Source organism: Miniopterus schreibersii (assembly GCF_964146895.1).
Source record: "Miniopterus schreibersii genome assembly, chromosome: 19".
Classification (NCBI taxonomy): domain Eukaryota; kingdom Metazoa; phylum Chordata; class Mammalia; order Chiroptera; family Miniopteridae; genus Miniopterus; species Miniopterus schreibersii.
In genome coordinates, this window is record NC_138119.1 from 17,482,296 (window position 1) to 17,506,972 (window position 24,677).

General features: G+C 48.8%; 1 protein-coding gene across 2 annotated transcripts in view; it reads right to left on the reverse strand.

The window, feature by feature from the left end:
- Positions 1 to 4,936: 4,936 nt before the first annotated feature.
- Positions 4,937 to 24,677, reverse strand: part of TNR (tenascin R) — a gene marked incomplete at both ends in the record, with an annotated part of 55,970 nt that continues 36,229 nt past the window's right edge. For both annotated transcript variants that reach the window (XM_081122289.1, XM_081122290.1), the window contains 9 exons: positions 4,937 to 5,056; positions 5,734 to 5,897; positions 7,293 to 7,454; positions 10,422 to 10,518; positions 11,757 to 11,908; positions 20,907 to 21,039; positions 21,887 to 22,017; positions 22,712 to 22,855; positions 23,750 to 23,869. In XM_081122289.1, coding sequence (XP_080978415.1) covers positions 4,937 to 5,056; positions 5,734 to 5,897; positions 7,293 to 7,454; positions 10,422 to 10,518; positions 11,757 to 11,908; positions 20,907 to 21,039; positions 21,887 to 22,017; positions 22,712 to 22,855; positions 23,750 to 23,869 — 1,223 coding nt within the window. The remainder of the gene's footprint in view (positions 5,057 to 5,733; positions 5,898 to 7,292; positions 7,455 to 10,421; positions 10,519 to 11,756; positions 11,909 to 20,906; positions 21,040 to 21,886; positions 22,018 to 22,711; positions 22,856 to 23,749; positions 23,870 to 24,677) is intronic.

A 24,677-nucleotide genomic window follows, 5' to 3' on the forward strand; every position in this document is an offset into this window, starting at 1 on the left:
AAGTCATGCTTCAGGCAAAGGGTGACCTCGAAAAAGTAATCAGAAATGCTGGAGGTGACAAATCGAGCTTGTGACTGCTTGAGAAGAAAAAGCGAGGTCTAGGCAGGACAGGTTGAGCAAGCCTGGTTCTGTGCAGTGACAGGCCCCTGGGGCCTCCCCATCCTCTCAAGCAAAGTGGGGTAACTGGCAGGGTGTTGGTGTGAGGTTGGGGGCCAGGGAGCAAGGGACTAATGCTGACCTCTCAACCAGGGCCCCTCACACCATTCTCTGCATTTTTACTATAGGATCTCCTGGACAGGGCTTGCTTTTGGTCTCTAATGATCCATCAGCTTGTTTTTTAATATTATTTGGTATTTTATATTTCATTTTACTCCTTCCTAGCTGTTTCTCAAGCTTGAAGAACACAGAAGGGACTTAAGCAAATCCAGTGTGGAAACAGGATGAACAGGGCCATTTTCCCAAATTGGACCAGAAGCTACACCAACAATTCCTCTTCAAGTACCCTTGAACGTTTCCCTACTTGCTCTTAGAGGTTTTTGTTGTCTTTGAGCTCTCATTTGGCCTGGTGGTGCCCAATTTGTTGAGGAAAAACCTTAGCACACCTGTGTGGGGTTGGGTTTCAGAAGAAACAAAGGTTTGAGGAAGCAATTAGTCCAAGATCTTCGGGAACATGGCCAAAAAGGACCCTGAGGGACAGTCAGGGAGAGGCTACAGGCAGGATCCAGAAGCCAGCTCTGAGACTCACCTTTCCTTAGAGCAGAGAACCTCTCTGTCACTGTCACCTGGAGGAAACTGACCACCCAGGAAGGCCAGGCAGAGCCCAGCCAGCTGCTCCTGGAATCTGGAGCTGTGGGCAAGAGGCAGACTCCTAACTTCACAGATCACCCCAGCCTCTGAGGTCCAAGGCACCTCTCGAAGCTTTGGAAAGTTTGAGGCAAGTGGAAACAAATTGTCCCAGCTTCCATGGGATTAGGAAAATGTAACTCAAGTTGGAATATTCCAGAGGTTCCTTTAAGAGTTTTAAGAGCAGACAGTGAGATCCAAGACGAGTGTGCCCTTTGGTGGGAAAGAAATGGGGGTAAGGAATTAGATTGAATGGGAGTCTGCTGATAAGAGCCATAGAAAAGCACATATCCTGAGTCAGTGGCTCCACCTTTCCTGAAATTCTGGGTGGAAGTTAAAAAAAATAATAGAAAAATATTTTCAAGCCTCAGGAGTATTTGCAAATCCGGGCCACCAGCTAGTTGGTTTCAACGCCCTCAGCTTGGTGCATCCACTGTTCTCACAGCTTCTATTTTTTCTTCCAGAGGAGAGGAGAAGAGGAACTCATAAACCCTTTTTCAACTGGTGCTTTTACAAGAGCTCTTTGAAAAGGTTCCACAATGACCTTTTGTCCCTTAATCTAAAGCTCTGTTCTGGGACTGGATTTGTAAAGTCTAAATGTGGTTGGGATTGTTTGGTTTGGCATTGAGCTTATTGGCAACCTTGGTTCTCCAGGTCTGTCTTTGAAAGACCAGTTTTCAGTGTGTAGGGAGCTGGGGGATCCCCAGGCGGAGGGGAGCAGGTGTGAGGTCTCGTACGTCTTTATGAGGAGTGGGTCTGTGAAGGGTCAGGTAGATTGAACTGCTTGTGGAAATTTGCTCTGCATTTCTTTGCTGCCATTTTTGTTGTTGTTTTTACAAATCTCCTGTGCAAATCCATTGCCCAGTTTTCCTGTGTACTGGTTTGGTTTGGGTTCTCCTGGTAACCTGGAGGCACTGGCTGTCCTCGCCCCCAGGGTGATTCACACCAAGTTACAGAAGGGGGTTGGGGTTTGTGATTGCCACCTGGTGGTGACACTCAGCAAGCCTCTCTCTTCCAGTTAAATCTGATCTAAAGACCAGCAGGAGTTTTCCACAGATTTGTCTTCCCCCTCCCACCTCTCCCTTTAGATCCATCTCCTTCACCTTCCAGAAATAACCCTGGAGAATGTGAGTTTACAGAGCTGGAGATTATCTTTCTCTGATGGGGAAATGCAAAAAGGAGAAACTGTCTGGATCTTGGGTCTAGGCAGTGAGTGTGTTGCAGTCATTGGTGGGTTGTTTGTGTGTTTTTAAAAGTAGCATCCTGATGTGTCTCTAGTTAAATTGCCCCTGGGTGGGGTGCATATCTATTCCTTCTGTGTCCCTTGAGGGAAACGTTGGTGCTTAGGGTGAATGCTCTGTGGGTGCTGCTCACTGCATCCACTCTCCGGAAGAGCACCCGCGCTGGGAGGCGCAGGATTAGCAGAAATCAGCGAGGGAAAGGTAGAAGCTTTGAGTCAAACTGACCACGGGCCTTCGGGAGAGAATGGGCACAGTGTTCCCTTAAAAATAGTACAAATGCGTGAGAAAATGACTCTACTTAATAAAAGGAATCTGTAAATCCTTTGATAGAAGGTTGGGTGAACTAATCTTTGAAGTCCTTTTCTTGCTTTAAAATTCTTTAAAATGGATCTGGGCAATGCTGCCGAGACTATTTATAGAAGTGTTCCACAGGGTACAATGCTTCCAATAAAAGGCAGATTTGGGTTTCCAAGGATGTTTCTTGGCTTTCGCCTGAATGGCAACATGAGGATTCAGAATCTTTCTGTTTCAGTCCCCTTGATGAGGTGGGCTGTGTTGATGCCACCCAGGTCCCTCGCCTCTGCTTTTGTGGACAAAATGAGTGCAGGCTCCTATTTGGCATAATCCGTTCTGCAATGTGTATGTGTGTGTTTCACTTATGACTTCTGAATCAATCTTCCTTCCTCCCTCCCTCCCTCCCTCTCTGCCTTCCTTCCTAAATAAAGCAGGGCTCCTGGTGAGTTTTCAGTACCTGACTGTGCTCCCTCACCAATGCCAATTTCTACTCAGATTTTCAGATTGGTGACTGGCATCACTGACTGTCAAAGCTGAAAGGAAAGTTAGAAGCCACTGTGGTCTAATCTTTCACGAGGCAGGTGAGGAAACTGAGGCCCAGAGGAGTGAAGCAACCTCCCCAATGTCACAGAGCCAGCAAAATGGCCTATTGCTGAGCTCCCAGGGTCCTCATTCGGCAAGCTTCCCGCTGCTCACTGGTGGCCCACTGTAGCTAAGTCTTATTTAACTTGCAGGTTTCTAGAAAGGAGTGTTTGTTTTTTCCAAGCTTCTCCTAGTTTTCTTGAAGCCCATAGTGGACTGAGAAATGAAACTGCCACCTCTGTTTTTCAGCACTAGGGATGTCAGTTGCATCTGCACCACAGCTATGACAAGGTCTCGGTGGCCTGCTAAAGGGACAGTGCCTACAGCAAGTGGTGGCTGAATTCATCTCATGACATCACAGATGTGATCATCAGCCTGAGGGATGGTCCTTTCTGGTTATCAGAGCTCGGTTAGATTGCAGATGGGGCCATTAGAAAACCGCCTACTCTCAGGCTCTTCAGTAGCTGGCTGGGAAAGGCACCAGGATGTCCCAGTTGGACTAAATGTGACAGTTCAGAAAGTGGACTGGGGCCTTGAGGGAAAGGAGAGGAAGGGGAGAGGGCAGCTGGGGAAACATGGATTCGGCCAGCACTATAGGGACGGTTGCAGCTGATGTTTGATTTGGAGAAGTTGAAGGGTCCTGGCTTCTAGAGCCTCCAGCTCTCTTGGGCTTAAAAATCAAATCATGCCAGTGAAGAGAGCACATCTTGTCAAATGGGAGGTGGGCCCACAGCCCTCCCCTGTTTACCTTTGAATTTCTAGATGTGATTTCCTCTGGTGCTTTTCATTTCTCCACTCAAAGGCAGAAAAAAGAAGAGGGAGAAAGCCTTCTCATGAGCTCACCTCATTAAGGAGGCCATTCTTGTTTCCCACAGGGCCAAAAAAGGGGAAAAACTCAAGAACAAAACCCCCAAATCCCACCTCTTCCCAGGGATTATGAGTCAGGAGAATGGCTGGCTGGTCCTATAACTTCTTTGTCTGACTCTTATTAAGCCTCCCACATGAAGGAGAGCCTGGCTAAAGATAGAAATCAGTCTGTAACTCAGAAAAATCTATTCTTGACACTTAGGACCAGAAATAAAGAAAAGGGAGCTAGGTAAGACCTGTGTTCCTCATGGGACCTCGAATCTCAGTGACAGGTGCCCTGAATTCTCCTCCTTCTGTCCTTTCCTCCAGGCTGGACCCCAAAGTGCTAAAACCCACAACCACCTCCCCCTCCCACTCCCACAGAGGGTGGGGGACTTATGACCCACAGGGACATAGCCCTGTGCAGCTCTGGGCTGGGCACCAAACGTCTTGGGAACTATAATCCAAGCAGTGGCTGGGCTCATAGGGCCGTGGGGGTCCCTGCTCATGGAGGCAGGCACAGGATTGATTGGAGCTGGAAGGGAGACCACTGCTCTAGAGAGGTAACAGGATCCTCAGCTGGAAGGGTCAATAGATGGGAATCTTTGGCCCATGAAAGAGGACTGGGTTGGCGGGATGGGGCCAAGTCAATCTGTTCCCTCTTACGGGGAGTTGTTCCAAAGTTCTCTTGCGAAGGCTGCTTCCATGGGCTGGTGTGAGAACCTGGTTGTCAGAGGCAGTGACCAGAGACACACACCTGGAAGTGAAGCGTGTCTCAGAGGGAGGGCGAGGAGAGAAGGCACGTGCCTGTCACCGTAACAACCTGACTCCATGACTTGCCTTTGATTTGGTCTTTTAAGAAAACATCTCCCTTTTCCTGCTGGGTGGGCGGGAGAAGAGGGACTGGTTAAGGGTGGCTGGGTAGGAGGCAGAATGGACTGAGGGTCAGGCCCGAGGGCAGCAGGAACCATGAGCAGCTAATTCTCGACTGATTCCCACTACACCCTGCTTCCTTCAAATACTCATAATATGTTGCAAAGCACAGTACTATGACCCCCCACCCCTTGTTTCGTATTATAAAATACAAACAAATGACAGAAAAGGTCAGTTGGCTGGCGCCCGCCGACACCTCAGAAGTGCAAGGACCTCCGTTTCCTCCCCGCCACGGGCCGGTGGTTGTAGGGGCGCGTCTTCATTTCCACGAAGGGGATGGAGAACTCGTGGCCCTTCCAATGGTACCAGTTGATGCCCTGGGAAGGAGAAAGATGAGCATGTCAGATGACCCAAGATGTGGCCTAGTTCCCAGTAAGGTCAAAGCACAGCCTTTTTCCAGCTTTTTCCTTTTAAATGTGCCCGTGGCCTGGGCCTCTACTGGGATATATCGCAGGTCACTCCCTACTGCCGGCTCTCTGTGTTTGGCCTTCAGGGTTCTACTGCACCAGTCACTAGAGCTGAATTTCAAAATCCCAGCAGCACAGAAGCATTTGGGAGAGAGTAACTGTGTGACTGCTCACCCCTGGGGGAAGGCCCAGGTGGTTTGCCCAGGACCAGGGCGTTTCCCTGGTGGCTGGCCTTCAGTGCTAACACTGGGCAAGTCCCAGCGGGTCCAGGGGGTCACCCCATCACCCAGCCCAACCTATGGACAGGTGGTCTCTAATGGGGACAGACAGTCCGGTTTGCATGGGTATCTCTCATCTCTCCCTTCCTGGGACACTTCTCAGGGCTGCTTCTTCTACCTTCTCCCCTGTGCTGCTCTCACCCCAGTGCCTGCATTCCTTTCCTCTTCGTGGTACTCCTTTCTTGAGACTCTGAGTATTTCACTTTAAAAGGGGATGTGAGACCCGTCTGTGTGATTAAAACATAAAGCTAAGGGACCGTGGCTCCCACGGCTCTGGGTCCTGCCCGACGGCAGGGGGGCTTCACCCACCTGGCTGTGCCTGGACTCCCCGTACTTCCCGTTGAGGTTGGTTCGGTGGCAGTTCTTGTACCACCATGCCCCCTTGTACGACAGGGCACAGTTGGTGACTGCAATGTCATTGTCTCTGTCCTGGGTGGAGAAAGGACGTCCTTGATGGTAGCTGAGGGAGTCCCCTGGAGAAAAGGAACATTCGTGAGGCCATTCAACATGTCCCTCTTTCGTCAGGATTTTCTGGATGTTTGACCCACTCCCAACCAACCTGGCCTCCACTGACGGGACTTTCCACTCAGCCGTCCCTTTGCCACCTGTTGGTCACCATGGCTGGACTGAATGTCCCCCCCCCCCGCCCCCCTTGGGGGTCAGCTGCTTCCCTGCTGCTCTCTCCAACGCATCTCCTTATTCCCCAACCTTGTTCCTACTCAGAACTCTGTCCACTGGGCTCCCCCTCATTTCTGTCTGTTTCCTCCAGCCAGCTCGGGACATGGACATTCACGACTCCTTCTGTCTCCAGAGGGGATAGTGATGAGCCACGGTAACACGGGACACTGTGAGTCACTGCCCTGCAGCCTAGTCATCTTTGAAATGATTTAGTCTGATACTTTGTTCAACAGAGTCCATTTCAATGGCCTTTTTATGCCCAAAATGGGGTAAATTGGATCTTCTGTCAGGCACTTCAGGCAGGGCTCATGGCCCTGGGGAATGGTCTGAAATATGAACAACAAAGGAAAGAGCGTCTTCTCTTTGGAGTTACGCACCTGGCTGAAAAGAAATAACTGGACAGAAACGGAAATGGGAAGGGCAACACCTTGATGGTCCTCTCAGTGCCAAGAGGCATAAAAACGTTGCTAGAATTGCACACTAGCATTTAGCCTAAAATGAGTTAATGAAAGGACCAGTAACTCCATGTACCCAGGAAACAGATTTTCTGAGCCCGAGGAGCTGGCTCAGTGTTATGTTCTGATAAAACTATTAATGCAACAGAGCTTCCGGAGATGGATGTTCTGCTGCGTAGAAATGTCATAAAAGTCTATACAGAAAGCATGGCAATGAGTGTGGTTCTTTTGGAAGAATGAATGGAAATGTGGGGAACAGTTAGTGCTGTGGTTTGCTCTCCGATGGGGTGTGATGAGGGGGGCATCTTAGAATATTTGGGGATCTGGTTTATTTTCATCAGTTCCAAGGTGGTTTTCCTAGTTGTCACTGCAGGGGAGATTTCTACCCAGACAGCATTCTGCTCTCTCTGGATAAGAGCCCATATTGATTAATCGAGACAAGAAAAATAATCCTTGGCCCTCCATTGAACTTTGTTTTCTAAACCTTAAAAGCACTTTCGCTGCTTAATTGCTTTTTTTCTGACTACTCTGTGAAATGAGACAGGGATCATTATTACAATTTTCCAGACTAGGAAACTGAAGTCCTGGGAAATTGATTTCAGGTCACCTGAGTGGTTAGGGACAGCCGGTGCCCTGCTGGCAGGGAATTCCCAGGACAGCTCTGGCCTGGACCATGGGGGCCCTGGTCCTGCTGCACGTCCGTGGCCCTGGGGGTCTGCTCCGGGGCCAAGGTACCTGCGGTGCCATTGTAGCCTCCTATGCGGAGTTTGTACAGGCTTCTGCTGTCCTCCACAGAGAACTTGTCATAGTAGGCGAAGGCGGCCTCCTGGCCATCCCTCATGTCCACACGCAGCTCGTAGCGGCCCTGGGACGTGATCTTGTGTATGTTGTCCAGCCCTGCGGAGATAAACAGAGAATGTAGGAGCCTGGCCCTGGCGGCTTTGGAAATGGGAGGAAAAATGGGACTGTGGCCTCAAAACAAATGTTCCAGGAACAGGAGAGGTAGTGGAGAGCTCTGACCCTCAGCACTTTCCAGGCTGTTGTCAGACAGACCCTCCCAGACTCTGATTTCCTCCTGCGCAGGGCCAGCCCAGGTGTGTGGATGAGTTCCAGGCACAGACCAGCTCAGGGCCTGACATCTGGTCTCCACCCAGTGATGGAGGAGCCCTGAGCCTCAGCATTCCCAGCCCCGCCCTGCCACCCCTCATCCAAACATCGTGTTGGTGACAGTGACAGGAAGCATCACATGGGTGTGAATCCTTTGGCGTGAGTGATAGGAAGCAAGCGGTAGAAGCAGTGGTCAGAGGAGGTCAGGGTGGACCCTGGGCCCAGGATATCCACCTCCTAGTAGCCTGTGAAGAGGTCTGTCTACTGTTTACCCCCCTCCTGTTTCAGCCTCCACATAACTCATAGCTGCCTCCTCCTTGGATAATTGCCCTTGACCAAACGGAGTCACTTCACCCCAGAAGCTACACTCTCTGTCGCCCACACCACGGGGAAGACCTCCATCGGTGCCCGATGTGGGCGGTACAAACGCCCGCCCTCTCATCCCAACTCTGAGGAGCAGTTTATGCTCACAGCTTCCCTGAGGGTCAGACTGAAGCTAGTCCCCAACCAAGACCACACTTTTACCCCACTACTCCCCTTCTCCTGAGAGCACCCCCAGATATATCCCTCGAATAAGAATCCCTGTCTCAGGCTCTGCTACTAGGGAACCCGACTTAGGACATAAGCCAGGGGTCACAGTGTTACTCCAACCTGAGTACTGCTGCCGAATGACACATCACTCGGCCATGCCTCTGTTCAGGAGCCCTCACTGGCTCCCTATTACCCACAGCATTAAGGCCAGACTTCTCTTCCCGACTTTAGATACTACACGTGCCTTCATTCAATCCACCCAACCTCCTTTTCTTCTTTCCCTGATTGCGCCTTCCCTCTGCTTGGCTGATTTCTTCCCTGTCCCATTGGCCCACATCAGAAGCATCCCATCTTCTCTCTTTCCTGGTTCCCTTCCCTCCTGCATTCTATGCATCCCTCAATGCCTCCCCATGAAGCTGAACTCGCCCATCTCTGAATATCTGTGGACTCCTCATCAGTAGCCTATAGGTTAGTTTGATGTTTCCCAGTGTGGGATGACATCTCTGATGATATGACAAATATTTGGGGACTAAGACTAAATAACCTTGAACATATAAGGAGAGGGGTATTTCTGAATTCTACCTTTTTCTTAATAGATTAGGGAGAAACCTTAATCCTGATTCTAACCTTAACTCTCAGTCTCATTTTGGTTCTAGTACTTTTGTGGTTTAGCACCCAACACTTCCTAATCTCCATTGTCACCACAACCACCACCACCATCAGCAACAACAACAGGCTGGGAGCTCCCATATTTAACTGTCATTTAATAATACCAATATTGTTTTCATTGCATTTATTTTTGAGGCTTCCTTTTAGTATTGCACATAACCAGCTTTTCATTTTGGGCAATGCGTTGAAGTTTCTTGCCCAAAACAATAGATTTAATGAACTAAAACAGTGATATATAGAAAATGTAAATACATGATAGCTCAGATATTTCACAGATGTGATAAGAGTTGTGAGGGTGGTGCACAGGTTTGGGGCACATGAGCCCTGTCTGCAGTGGGTACAGTGATCCTTGAGCTCTGCTTGTCTCCCAAGCTGTTTGTAAACTCTTAGAGGGCAAGGGTCTCTTCCTATTCATTGACTTCTCTCTCAGTATTTTAATATGATTTTTACCTTAGGTTTTTATTACCTACATCAGCAAACACAGATCTGGGTACCTAATAGATACTCCATAAATTCTTATCATTGATTGATTGATTGATAGTTAAGCTTTAGGTGGTTAAGAAATGAATATGCTGTGGTCCCAGCCCTACAGGAAGTTTAGCATAGTCAAGGAGACAGGGAAATGGTCACTGATTTGAGACACAGGAAACTGGCCAAATATAAGGGGGTGGCCAATTCTCCCATAGGCAAAGGGTGAGACAAATGGGTTGGATGGGTCCTCTGGGGTTTTGAATATACATAGATGGACACCAAGGTGTGTAGGGGAGGGGGACAGGTGGCTGAGCGAGTGTTCCTTGCAGAAGAGACATTAGTGATTCTGAATATTTGGAGTTTGGTGTTGGGTGTGGGGAGAAAGCTGGTGAGGCCCGGATGGGATAGTGACAGGGAGGTGGAGAGGAGGCTTCAGATTCGGAACACACTTATTTTCCTTCCCCCAGCTCCCTGTACAAATCACTGAAAATCTAACCAAGAGGAAAAGGCAGGCCATAAAAAATGTACTGCCGTCTGCCCGGGTCAGGAGTGTGCTTACCTTCTCACACCTGCTCAGTTCTCAATCTACACCTCCTGCTCGTGTCAGACCTCTAGGAAATTGATAGTCACCTCTAATGCCATCCTCAGTCTCCTCCTTTGCTGGCCAAGTCAGGTAATAACATTCCCCCAAAGAACTGGAGCATGGCGACTGCCTCTCTCTCCTGCCCCACAGCCTGGCTGGCTGGTGCCTGCTTGTGAGAGACAGCCAGCCACCCTGGTGCTCCTGATGCCCCCTCGCCCACCAGGCCCATCCGTGCCTTTGTAGTTGCCTCATGTCAAGACCCATCAGCATAAGAGACTATTAATGAGGATGGGAAGAGACAGAGCAAAGAGGAAAACACCACAATAAGATAAAAAACCGATCAATAGTGCAGCCAAACAGAGCTAGAGGTACCGAAAGCAATTCACGAGCTGTCAACTTCTCAACAGACACGAGGGTGCTGATAATCCCAGATGGACACAGAGAGGGGAGAGCTGGACCAAGAGCCAGAGCAGTGCTCCAAGGGAAAGCAAAACAGGCGTTACCCAGCCAAAACTCATCCTCCAGGTTCCCGAAGCCAGCGCGGTACTCAGCCCATTTCCGGAAAAAGTCAGTCTGGCCATTCTGCCGCCTCTGGAACACCTGTGAAGAGAGGGGGACTTGGGATGCCGAGGGAAGGAACTCCCAGGAGCAGAGTTGCTGCAATGACAAGATGCAGTGTAGGGCAGGGCTCAGTATCTGCACGGCCGTGTTCGTAGGAAACACTCAGAGCCCTTCTCCTGTGATGTTGATGCTAATTTGCACCCATGCAACATAGAAAGACTTCAGGGACACATGGAGCCCCCAAGCAGTCAGGGGGAATTGGCTTGGCTCTCAGATTTGTTCTTTTGCACCAGGGAGAGCAGCCGAAAGCATTTCCCACCAAAAGAACAGGCCCAGCTTCAAATCAGCTGGAACTGTCATCCCATCGCGGGCAAAGCAATTGCATATCATTCACTTTCCAAGCTGTTTAAGTGCTCATTTCATCTAACCTCCAATACATCAGCCTCGGCTTCAATTTCCAATTATGCTCTACGAAGGAGGCACAAATATGTCAGAAACAAAAAAGGAAATGTCTCCCAAGAGTAGCTATTATGAGCACAGTCCCCATTTCACTCCATTTAAATACTCATTTCCATCCACACCCACCCAGCTAACTCCAGCTGCTTTAGGGCTGGGCTGTGGGAACCCTCCTGTCCCCGACGGGGGCTATGCTGATGGGTGCAGACATTTGTGAGGCCGCCTGTCCCTTCTCTCTGTCCTGAACTATCCACAGGGGGGAGGGTAGTCACAGGAGATGGTGTATCTCTTTTCCTAATCATTGGTGTTCCCTGAAGGCTGTGACAGCTCTGGGGACAAACCAGGGAGGCTAAGGAAAGATGGGGACATGGGTGACCTTTGTAACTAGAGGTGACTCTCCATGCTCTGTCCCTCTGCTGCTCCTTCAGATGCAGTTGTCTGATAGAAAGATCCTAATGGGCTCCCCATAGAGGCTCACTCCTCTTTTCCTTTATTACAGCTGTAGTCTCCAGCAGGCAAGACCCTGGGCCTGTCTGAGCCACTGTCCTGGCACCCCCTGCATGCACTGTCATTGCAGAAGCAACCTCTTCCTTGGGCCAGGCCACTGTAGCCTGGATATGCCATTCCTCTCTCTAACCCACCGAACCTATGACGGGGCTGCTGAGAAAGGGCCCTGAGGACAATGAAGAGCCCCCAAAAGGGACATGAGAGGGTAGATGAAGGGATGGGCAGAGGATGTGAATTTGAGTCCACAGGCACTGTGCCAGGTGGACTAGAAAACCAGGCTGTTTGCACGCACCGAGAACAGCGTGCGTACTTACAATCCAACCGCCCCCGTCCGTGGTCATGTCGCAGTACACCTGGAGCTTCTGGCCGAGCTCTCCGTGGAGGAAGATGGTGTAGACCCCACTCAGAGTGTCACCATTCATCAGATGCTGGGCACAGTCTTGAGGGTGGGGGAACACCCGGCCCCCTGCACAGGAAAAGAGGTGGTTTCCAGAAAGCATCCTTTCTCCCACCAGGTGCGAGCTCCTTGAGTCAGAGAAGGGTTTAGAGGGTCCGTGGTACTTCAAGAGCTGTGAGACATCCACTCTGGATCTCACCTAGTATGTGGGAACCCTGCCTCATCCTGCATTCCCCCCTGTCCAATTGATGTTGGAGTAATCAGACAATAGACAGTCTTATGGGATCTGAGGACCAAAGAGCTGGGTTCACGGTCTGGCTCCTCCACTTACGTATTGTTTAGCTTAAGCAAATGGCCTGAGTTCCTTGGGCATCAGTTTTCTCATCAGTGAAATGGGGATAATAAAGCTACCCTTCCCACCAAAGGTGAAGATGTGACTGGCTACTCAGGGGACCGTTACAGGTACACGGGCCACCATGTATCACTGGAGGCCCACCTGTCTCTAGGATGAGAGGCATCTAAGCAAAGCCTTCGCCATCTTCACAGCGGCCACTAAGGAATGCCCAAACAAGCTCAGCATTAGCAGAAGAGAGGTATCTATTTCTCTGCAGCACAGTCTCCCAATTGGACTTGACAATCCAGGGGCCGTGCTTTGCAGTTCAGCCTAAATTTAAGGAGAGGGCAGGGGGAACACACTGCTGCTCATTGTTCAGAGAGAAGAGCCCAATTTGTATAACAATATCTAATTAGCTGAAAGAAGAAGCTTAAATCACAGGTCTTGAAGAGCTGAGCTTCAGGGCACCTTTTAGTGCTTAGCAGGCAAGCTGAGGAGCAGAGATCTCAGCGGAGGGGCTCCCTGGGCTGCAGGAGCTGAGAGATCAAGTGAAAGGCCCAGCTAGCGAGTGAGGAACAGTGATGTGGGGGCCCGGAAAATATAAGGGTGCGGTTGATGTGGTTCTGCTGCTGAGTCATGAAGGGGCTGGGTGTCGACCTCACTGGCTAGTCACTACAGTACCCCCTAGTGGCAGTACCTGTGCACTGCAGGGTGTGACAGCCGGCCACTAGGAAAGCCTGCGGGTGGGTCAGAGCAAGTGACAAGGAAGGAGGCATAACAGCCTCGTTGAAGGCCCAGGTCATCTAAGACACCAATCACCAGGGAAGCATCCTGCGTTGGGAAGATGTTGGGTTCCATAGACTTTACATGAGGCCCCTCTGGAGATCGGCTAACTCCCCAGCACAGGACTGTCCTTTGGCTCTGCCATACCCTGGGCAAGGGTGGCTCCCATTGAAGGCAGTTTGAAACAAGGCATGGCTTATATTTCAGGCATGGTCACACCAGGGAATAACAGTGCATTTCTACAGAATTGGTGCTTTACCAAGTGTGTTTTTAATTCTTGCAAGAAGCCTGAGAGGAAGGCAGATTCTTGTGAATCAAAAACTCATTTCACAGAGGAGACTGCACTCAGAGACCGCATGACTCCCTCCAGTCCCTCGAGCTCAAGTTTCCGACCTCAGCCAGGTGCTCTGTGCTAACACGGAATGGAACACGACACATTTTACTGGACCTGCTTCCACCCATGAGGCACAGGGTGAGCGAGCGTCTACCTCTATCTTGTAAGCACACAAAGCCCCAAAGGCTAAAGTGACCTAAAAATAGTCCTATGTTTAAATGAAATATCTTTATCCCCCAGCCTGAAACCCGATTTCCTGAATAGCTGTAGGAATGCTCTTAGCTTTCCTTGTCAGCACGTCCTAGAGCTCATTAGCGCTCGCCACCCCACCTGTGCCTGGAAGTCACAGTTCTATTTCGGGGACAGCTACCAGGGAGTGCTGTTCCCCTCTCCCTGTTGCTTTGGGAACACTGCGATTGTTTCCCCGCTCCCAGGCCCTTCTCCACCTGGTCTCTGGAGCAACCAGCCTCCTCTCGCCCGAATTCCTCATTTTAAAAGATCAGCACAGAATGTTCTTGGTCTTCAGCTTACTCCTACCTTGTGCACTAACAGCCCCTTCTCTTGAATCAACTCAGCTTCTTAAAGGAGCCAGAACCCCAGTTTCTTCCCAATACCCAACGTGTGTCCCCCCAGTCATCTCCCAAACCTTAAAATAACAACCTCATACAGTACACATATAAAATGAAACCAGACTTCAGAATAAGTAAATAAATGATTGTATATAGGCTACTTTACATTGATTGTACAGACTATTTAATAGTTATGTTATAGATACTTTAAAAAGGCTCAAATATTTTAGTTGCTTTAAAGGTTGACCTACCAAAAACAAATATAATAAACTGAGATGACTTGCCCTGGAGAAGAGAAGTTTTTAAATATTGGAAGGACTGTCATATCAAAGAATTCATTTTTTTAAGCGAGGAAATGGAGATACAATCAACTTAGGAGTGAAGAATGCTCAAACGTTTGGGTGGGGTGAGGGTCCCAGACTGCACCACGTGAGGGCAAGGGCCCCACGTTGGGCTGGTTGGCGGAGGCACCCACCAAATGTGTGGAGGGGCTGAGGCACAGTTGCTGGGTGCACTTGCCTCACCTGTGACAGGTTGCAAGGCTACCCGGTTGCTTATAGATGCGATTTACTGTAACTGAATCAGTGGCCCGGATGGGAAGCCCATCAGCAAGCATGTTGTTTGTGTAGAATATCAGGAGCAGCAGCCAGAGATTTTCACATCCTGGGGGCCTTCATTAAAGTTCAGATTCCTAGGTCCTGTGGCAGATCTACTGAATTAGAATGTCAGGGGTGGGTCCCAGTGAATCAGTGTTTTACAAAGGCTCCTCAAATTAGTCTGAAGACCAGTTGGATTTCAACTCTACTCTTTCTCTGGTACATTTCCCTCTTCTCAGGCTGAGAAGTGGAATTGATAAGCTGGACTGTGTCCCCAAGGGGCCCAGCAGTTGGCTTTCTCTGCCTAGATACATATGGCTAGGTGGGTAGACTGAGTCAGTCGCTCTCTTCATTTCCTTCCCTCTCTTTCTCTCTTTTTCCCATAGGTATGTCTCAAGTGGGTAGGTCCCAAGGTTTAGATGAGGGGGAAATGGGAAAGAGGAAATAAGAGGCTCTATTTATCCTTGAGTTTAAGCCTGGGTTCCAGTTTTTACCATCAAGTGCTATGTTGGGGGTTACTGGACTTTGGCTCAGCTAATGATGAAGACCACACAGATTTTATTCCGCTGTGTTCATTGTGCATGTACTGTGGATTCAGACATTTTTTAGGGAATTGTCAGGGCAGATTTCCAGGATCTCTGGCTCTCTGGATCTCATACCATCTACTATCATCAGAAACGCACATTCAACCCTAACACAGATCATTGCAGTAATTTTTCTCAAGGCAGAAATTCTAGGACCAGAGCAACACTGGGAGGCTTTCTTCTCTTTGGTGCAGTAGCTGGGGCCAGGCCTGACAAAGAGGCTTTGTTTTTTTTAAAGCATAGGCTGTGTTGATCACCAAGTTAAGAAGAAAGCAATGCCAAGTGATCGGGACACTGAAATGTCTCATGGTTAAGTGTTTCTAGATGTAATTGTGAGATCAATAGGACCGGGGCACTTACCGGAAGAATTGCTCTGAAATTGGTTTGTGTTGGGCATCCGAAGGCTGACTGCTGAGTGGAGTGAGGTGAGCTACGTGAGGCACAGAGCAATCAGGCAGCTCCCGGTGGCTGGGAGTAAAGAAAGAGACCTTTTCTGTCCCTGCTCGGTCCCTTCCTTGTGTGGGGTTCTTGGATACAGTCTCTAAAATGGTCTGAGTTAGTGGCTTTGGACAGTGTCTGTCCATTGCCCGCCCTCACAGCCTTAGCATAAGGACTAAAGACGAGATGTTGGCGTTTCCCTCCTAGAACAGACCCAGCAGAGCAAGGTGTGTGGCACCACAGAGCACAGGGGACCACTTCTGGCCACCAGAACTTAGGTTTGTTTCCCCAGAAGTGGGTTTGTGGTTGGCAGGTATGTGGGGAGGGCAAAGTTACCTATTCAGCCCATACGGGCTGTCAAAGCTACTACCTTAGCCACCTTGTGAGCATGTTCTAATCCATTTACCTGTTTTTTCTTTTATGTATTCATTCAACAAACATATAGGAAGTGTCTGTTGGGTTCTAAATACTGGGTTAAGAAAGAGATGGAAATATAAAAGAGAAAAAAATATAGTCTTATCTTTCAGGTTGCTCACACTCTGGTGGGAGAAATAGACAAGTATAATCCCAAATTCTGTGTGCTCTGGAAAAGAGATAAACACAGGGAGCCCTCAAACATGGAAGTGAGCGTGCCATGAATCCTGGGGCTGGTGAGAGTAGGGTGAACGGCGGGGCCTGGGACAGGGTAGGGATTGGCAGGTGCTACTCAGAAAGGGCTGCTTACTTTAGGAATGGATATAGAAGGACCCACAGATTGGCGGGGAAGCATGTTTTAGGCCAATGAAAAAGCACAGCCTATTTTTGGAAACTACAAGGTCAGCCAGGAGACAGCAAGAGCAGAATTGGATGGATGAAGGAGAGCCTGGGGGAGGTAGGCGGGGAGTGGGTCATGCTACTTAAAGAGTTGAACCTTCTCCTGAAGGCAGTAGCTGAAGAGCCCATGATGGACTGCAAACTCAAGTTTTAGTAGGCTTGTTCTCATTGTGGTGTGGAGACTGAATCAAATGGGGGTGAGACTGGAGGTAAGACTCGTTTAGGAGGTAGTAGTAGCGGGAATCCAAGAGGAGGGGTGGCAACAGACTTTGAGAAGGTGATAGGAATGGAGAATCGACTGAGTCATAGACAGCTTGATGTGTTCGTTGTAAGCAGCATTGCTGAGGAAGGTCCTCAAGCTTTGCAGACCACCTGCCTTCCACCTATCGGGCTTCCAAGTCTTCCCTTTGAGGATCAGCTAAAGGCACCCTCACAGTAGAGACACGTTCTGACATGATTTGCCCCACTGTTCCTTAGATTCTCTTATATCAGGAGACCCAATTCCACAGTGTATTTGTTGATCACAGACTGGCAGCTGCCAGCCTGGCCTTTCTCTGTGTCTTTTGCTTCCATATGGCAAGGAGAGGGTTGAGTCATGGTAATGCCACCTACCTGGTCTCTTCCTGCCATTCTGGCCCTACTTGCATCCATTCTCCATATTTTAACCAGAGTGGTCTTTCTATAATGTAAGTGTGATCTCTGTCTCTCACTTGCCATGATGCTCCAATGGCTTCTCCAATCGAAATGGCTTCTTGCAATTAGAATAAAACCCAAATCCTTACCATGACCTACAAGGCCCTGCATGCTCTGGCTCTGCTTGGCACCCCTTTCCCTTTCCCTTTCCCTCTTTCCCTTTCCCTTTCCCTTTCCCTTTCCCTTTCCCACTGGCTTTCTTTTAGTTTTCTGGACATGCCAACTCATTCCTCTCTCTCCGTATAGTCATTACTCATCCCTAGGCCTGAATGCTCTTCTTTGTCTGATTCACGCTCATCTTCCATGTCCTGGCTCAAATGTCTCAGGTCAGGGAGATCTTTCCCGACCACCCTAGTTGAGGCCAGGATCTGGGGTTTGGGGAAGGAAGCGGTAAGTGACAATCAGAAAGCCTTTCTATTATAGGTGCCGTTCTAGACGTTAGCTCTTCACATCTGTCCCTAGTCCATTACTCTATTTTTTACAGTCTCACCACTACTTGAAATTACCCCATTTCCTCATGTCCTTGAATTAGGACAGTGTTTAACCCACTGTAAAGGTTCAATCAATATTTGTTAAATGTCTGATACCATGTGGACAGTATTTTCCTGCCTATGATTATGAAAAGGGAAATGAAAATTAGCTTTCCTGAAAACATTTGGGACAACATGACTAAAAATGGACCAGGTCAAATTCTGCATATAGTGACATACAAGGTCCTATGGCAGGTGGCATTGCTGTTTGACAAAATTCACTGCTCTCTCTATAGAGGGACCATACCTCCCTGTCCAATTGAATAGTATGGACAGCTCTATCTAAATAAATTCAGTGAAATGGACCAATTCCTTGAAAGTCATCACCTACCGCGAGTCACCCAAGATGAAACGGATAACCTGAGTGGTCCCATGACTATTAACTGATAACTACATGTGGATTTGCATGGTCCACCATCTACTGTCCCAGAACCCAGGGTTGGCCAATCTGCATTAATTTTCACAATCTCTCAGAATGAAACTTGTGTTAGAGTAGATTGGGGGAGTTTCCCTAAAAAGCTCCAGAGAGTAGGTCGGCCTGGATGTGGAATCCCAGGGACTGGAGCAAAGGCAGTAAAAAAACCCCTTCTCATTACCCATCTCTGGGAACCTCTGCAAATGACTGTCTTCACTTAACCTCAAGGTCAAGACAGCCTGTTTTATAGTGTTCACTGTCTCTGAGGACAAGCTTCAGCAGGCGCCTTGTTTGCTTCTTATAGGATTAAAAGAGACAATGAAATCTTCCTCTCAGAAGATCGTGTCACCAAGTCTGTGTTGCTCTGAGGGGAGTATTTGTTTTCTCATTTATATTCATGTCTCCAAAAGACAAGTAGACCTTGGATGAAATTTCAGGCGACAGTAAATTATAAATAATGTATCCATATTTTTTCTCTTCCATACAACTTCTATTAAATTCTCCTTGGAGTCTTGTGCAAACACCAGGGACAAGAGGACAGGAAGCTATTAAAGTGATTGTTAGAATGAAATGGGCTTATGGTTATAGGCAGGAGTGTAGCCAGGGAAGACATCTTGATCAAAGGAGGTTTTGTGGAAGCCAATCTTTTCTCTCTCTCTTATTTTTATCTTATTTTATATTTTTAACACCTAAACTCTGTTCTAGCCCATTAACTAGGAATCGGCTTAAAATGAAACAAGTCTCTCTTCTTGGCTCACCCAGGACCAGGTGTGGGTTTGTCAATAGATGGAGGCCACTTAGGGACCCAGGTTTAAGCTCTTTTGTTCCATAAGACAAGGCATAAAAAGTGCTTAGATTGATCAGCGGAGACCAGCCGTCCTAGGAACAGAATGATGCTAAGTGGAAGGCTCAGGCACTGTCAGTGAAGTTGGAATGAATGCTGGCTGCTAGACTGAAATTAGCCTCTAAATCCATCAGCCCTGCTTTGCCATCACATGGATGCTCCGGTGCTCCTCAGCAGGAGTAATTTGTGGGGTTCAGACTGGAGCATTCAGACTGGAGTGCTCCGATCTTTCCAGTAATCAAAGGCGCTCTGGTTTTTGTTTTTCCCCCTCCTCCGCCTCCTCCCTTCTTATAAACAGGAGCCGGCAGGTGGAGCCCACGGGGTGCACTCTGTGGTCTTCAGTGTGTGGGGGAGCAAGTGAGAGTCCTGATGGGGGCGTGGAAAGGCGGCAAGGACTCACGAAGTTCAAATGACTGTGCGGGCTTCATGGGACTTACTCAGGGAACTCTGCCTTTGGGGGCTCTGTTTGTGTTTCTATCATCTGTGTCTTTTACGGGAAAGAAATTCTTAATTCAGTGAGAAGTTCCAATCCGTGGGGTCTTTGGGTGGTAGCCTGGAAAAGAGGAGCTTGGAGGACCCTTTGCCTCGCCTGTCAGTGAGCAGGGAAGGGCTTGAACCCCGGTGCTGAGACAGGGCCTGAGGGTGAGCACAGTGGACTCTAGCCCCGTGGAAGAGGTGAGGTGTCCTCCGGTTTCTACTTGGTGAGAACACGTCTTGGATTCATGTCTTGATTGTGAAACCAAGGCTTATTTTTGTTTTTTAATCAAAAGTTTTTCTGATTCATGTGCTCATGGTAACACAGATTTAATAGTCAAGGTTCACAACCGCTTCCTTTACGTCGTGAGATTGAAAAGGGTAAAAAAGAGGGAAACGAAGGACTCAGTCACAATCTCACGATCCTACAGAGCCACTGGTGACAACTGGTGTATTTGATCGAGTGTCCTGCTTTGTCATCTAGAACAAGTCCAGCGGGGGAGGCACCTGGGTAGGGATGGAGGACTTTCCATTACCTTTGTCTGGGGGTAGGGGGAGGGCTCTGGGACCTGGGCAAGAATCCGTCGCCCTAGTGCTCTGAGATGGCAGGCCGACATGGGTCGAGGGCTAAGGGGCAGGCTCGCACTTGCCCCACACAGGTGCACAGCCACACCCCAGAGCGTGGGGCAGGGAGAGAATTCAATGTCTGGACTGGGCAGTCCCATTTATGGACAGTAGAGAGAGGCACCGTGGGAAGTGGCAGAAAGGATTGGTAACAGCACAGACCCCAGAGCCGGAACTGGGGAGGAATCCCAGCTCTATGTCAGAGCTGTGGGCTCCTGGGGGAGTCACCTCACCTCTCTGTGGCCCAACTCCCTCACCCGTCGATAAGGATAATAGGGCACACCTCATAGGCTGTCATGAGGGTTACGGTAGATTGCACACGTGATGCAGGTAGAAGGGGGCCTGCCACATAGCCCTTACAGGTTAGGTATTAGTGCATTTCCTCTTATACACATTAGGACACTCCTATCCTTTAAGGGCATTTTCAAGTACCGTCCGCCGATGCTTGAATGAGGAAGGCAAGAGGACAGGCTGGATTTAGAAGGAGAAGTCCTTGGTTCAAGTTCAGACCCAGCTACTTACTAACCATGGAAGTCATGTGATTTCCATGCACACGTTTCATCACTGGCCCTCGCCCCCAGTTGTTGTAAGGACTGCATTGCGACCATAAGAATGCAAAAGTGCTCTGTGTATGGAGAAGAACACAGATTTAATAGTCGAGGTTCACGACCGCTTCCTTTACTAGGCGGATCTCTGATTTTAGGCAGCAGAGGGAAGCGGGGGGAAGACGAACTCTGCTAGACAAACACCTGCTGGGAACCTGAAGGGGAGCCTGTTGTCTGTACTTGGTGTATTTAGGTGAGCCAGGGAATTGCACTGCGGGTCCCTCTGATTGTGTTGGTAGTAAGAGGTTTCCTGGCAGGAATCGGGATGGGGAAAGGTAGGAGTGGAAGAAATAATTACTTTCCTTTGCAGGAAGAGGCAGTTGAGTTTCTTTGATGGCCTCCTCCCCAGCCAAGTCTCAGCAGAGACTGCTGAGGAAGGAGCCTAACGTCACACAGGGGAGAAGGCATGAAAGTGGTGGCCAGTCTCTCACCTGTGGTGAAGGTGGTGGAGGTGAGGCTGCTCCTCTCTGTGTCCTGGGCCGCCTGCAGGAGCACTGTGTAGTCTGTGCTCTCAGATAGGCCCTCCAACCGGATCCACGTGTCCTCTGCTTCCACCATCAGCTCCTGTGGAGTGAGCCAGGGGAAGGGAGATGGGAGGGAGGGACTGGCTCACAATGAGTAGCATGGGGAAGGGAAGTCTGGATCCCATGGTCAGCTAGGTCAGTATTGCAGTGGCCACAGTCATCCTCTCCATCCCACAATAAGGAGAAAACTGAGCCAATAAGCAGACTGGACAGCTCCTGTCTCCCAGGGGCACACTGGGATAAACATAGGCACCTGGATGGTCGAATCTGGTGCTTTTCAGATTGCATTGGGCCTCCTCGAGAACTGAGAGAACCCTAGGACTCCCTGCTCCACGTGCAACAGAGGGGCTCTGCTTCAATCTGTTCTGCATATTCAGCTTCCCAGTATGATTTTACTTTAAAAAAGCATTCCACTGCTAGCCAAAGTTGGACAACCCGGTTAGACCCACTGTTTCAACTGATGACAAAAAACAGAGATTTGTCATCTCTTTGCAGTAAGCTATGTGCATGTGGCCTTTCTAATACTTATCAGGAGGCACAAAACGCTGTTGAATTTGGCATCCAGCTCATGTTTGCTTGGTCCTGCTGGTGAAAAGTCCTTCCAGTGCCTTCTACCTATAGAGGCTTAGAAGGTTCCATTAGGCTTTGCACCCACAACTGAGTGAATTGCAGGGGTGGGTACCCCCATTGTCTAGAAAGAAGTGAAGCCTCAGAAAAGTTTACTGTTTTGCCTTTGTACAGAGACAGGACTAGCACCCAGATCTCTGACTTGCAGACTGGGGCTCTGTCCTCAACAGCACGCTGTGTGTCCGTCATGGGAAACCTAGTTTGCTCCCTGTGGATTGCTTGATAGAAATGGTCCTTCCCCCTTTATAGACAGCTCTCACCTTGCGGCTTCCTTCGGTGGATTTGTAGGTCAAGACGTAGTTCTCAATCTCGGCTCGGGGAGGCTGCCAGGAGATCAGGGCACTTTGTCTGGTGACCTCGCTGGCTGTCAGGTTTGCAGGAGGGTCCAGGACTGCAAAGAGGAGAAAATGCCAGGAGCACCTGCTCCTTCAGTGCCTCCCTGTTTGATTCCAGGTATGGGTATCTGTTTGCCCACCTATGTGCTCTCTGGGCTGCTCACATGCTGACCCCAGTTCTAGCTTGGACAGGAGCAGAAAGGGTGCTCTTAGTCAGAAGATAATCCTTTAGGGTAATAAGCATTCTGACAGCTATTCCCCAACCCCTCACCTGGGCCCCTGGGCCCAGGGGTGACATATTCCAACCTGAGCCTCTGTCTGAATTCATGACCTTGCTACACTTGCATGTCTGTGAGTTCACTCTTGAACTTATTCTCACACCTATAGCTTTGTTTACTGTTCCCCTGGCCATGGCCATATCCAGCAACTCTCTCCTCAACGTCAAGCCCTTTAATGTCCAGCAGCCTCTCTGGGCCAGATGTGTTTCCAGGACGGGCCCCTCTTGGCCTGGTCCTACTACTGTCACCAGACCCAGGTTGGGAGCAGAAAACAGACGTGTGTCTGCTGGCTGAGAGCTGCAGCTGACTTTCACTGGCATTTGGCCACAGTCCAAACTAAAATAAGAACAGCTCATAGCTGCACTGTCCAAACCTGTGGACTATAATCTAGTCCACTACACAGACACTGAGCATCTTCAACATCCACAGAAGCCTCTGGGGATACTGGCCATGTAGCTGACCCTCTACTTACGCGTAGAGAAGTTGGTGCTGATGGTGCCGCTGGTGAGAGGCCCGCTGGTGGCGTACATGCTAACGGTGTAGTGGGTGCGAGGGAGCAGGTCAGTGAGCTGGAATTCTTCGCTGTCTCCATCAACCAGGATGGTCTCTCCAGCAACTGAAATCAGATGGACATGAACAAGGAATGAATAAAGACAGACTTCCCCAAAAGGCATTTCACAAGAATTCCATATTGGAGAATTTGGGGGGGGGGGGGGAGATTATTTAGAGATTATTTAGTTTGGCATTTTATTCCATATGGAGATCCCCCCTTCTGTATTGTTTTGCATCTTGAGAAAAATGTTCCTGGTTTGGAAGCTGAATTATCTTTTTTTGTAACTTCTACTTGGGCCTCAAATGCACATCTCTGTAATACATCATCTGTATATTGCATCGTGCATTTACCACCCAAAGTACAGTTGTCTTCTCTCACCATTTATCTCCCCTTTACCCTCTTCTACCTCCCCCCACACCGCTATCTAGCAATCATCATGCTGTTGTGTGTGTCTGATTTTTTTTTTTTGGCTTTCTCTCAATTTTGAAAATTAAGACAGCTACGTGCCTTCTGTCTTCTGATGTCTTCGTTCTCTGGATTCCTGAAGATAACCCACAACAATCCTGCGATCACATACATAACTTAGGCAGGGAAATACTTTTTGTAGGCCTAGAGCAGGGGGTGGGGAACTTTTTTTTTTTTTTTTTAACTCTGTAAATATCTAGTAGTCATAGCATTTGGGGGCAAGTCTTAGCTCAGTCCTGCTTTTGTTTTCCTAGTGTGATTTCTCCAATTTTGTATTTGTCCTTGGTCATGTGACCTTCTTGCACTTTTCAGATCCAACTTTCTCAACTCCCATAGTTGACAGAGTTTGGGGACATCTTGAGGGCAGGAAAATCTCCACTTTGTCCCTCAGGTTCACAAAATATTTTTGTTTTGTTTTTTTCCTTTCGTACTATATTCTACCCCAGTCCCCACCATGCCAACCTGTCGAGGCACAGGCCTGTGGACACCCACCTGCGAAGCGTGTGAGGACAATGACATAGCTCTCCACTTCGCCTACTGGTGCCTTCCACTGCAGCAGGGCCTCTGTCGGAGTGATGTTGGTAGTAGTCAGGTCCACAGGGTTGTCCATGGCTGAAACAGAATAGCAGGGAAAGGTAGGAGCAACTGCAGGCTGAAAGTACAGCGAACAGTCTCCTATAGTTCTACCCACGGTGTCTGCCATAGTGTCACCCACAACACACATTTGCTGCTGTGCCGTACAAAACGGAGACCACTTTCCTTTCTTTCCTCCTGGTTCCACCAGCCTCTTCCTCTTCTCCCAAGTACCCAGTTCTCCCCAGATCTTCCTTTGAATTAATTCATTAACTTCTCATGTGCAGAGCACTGTCAGGTGATGTGGGGGATTCCAAGGTATGGCCATGTGTCTTAGCCATTTCAAGCTAGACTTCTTTAAGTGGAACTTTATGAGAATAAAAGAAAAGTCTTATGATACTGATTGGCTTGATCTCTCTGAGCTTAAGCCCGAGACCCTGAAGGAGTACTTATTTCCAAACATGGTAAAATCTTAGACCTCGCGTTTAAACAACAACAACAAATGGCAACAAAATAAGACATTTCTGTAAGCAATCTGGTTATTGGGAGTTTGCCAAAATAGCACTGCCTGAACTTGAAGGAGGGTGGTTTGGGTTGGTGCAGTGTTGAGAGAGACTGTTTTTGATCAAGATCCCAAGGAATGAGTTTTTTCACCCAGGTTTCTGGGGGTAGGAGACCCTTGAAATCAATTTAATTGCCTTCAGTGAGTAAAAACCTACTTTCTTTATCATGAATTTCTAAGACTTTCAGGAAGGTGTGAAGGGGGCTTCTGTTGACTCATTGGGCATCACTTCAGGTCAATATTTCTTCATAATTTACTGGTCACAGATAATTTAAGGGTGAGACT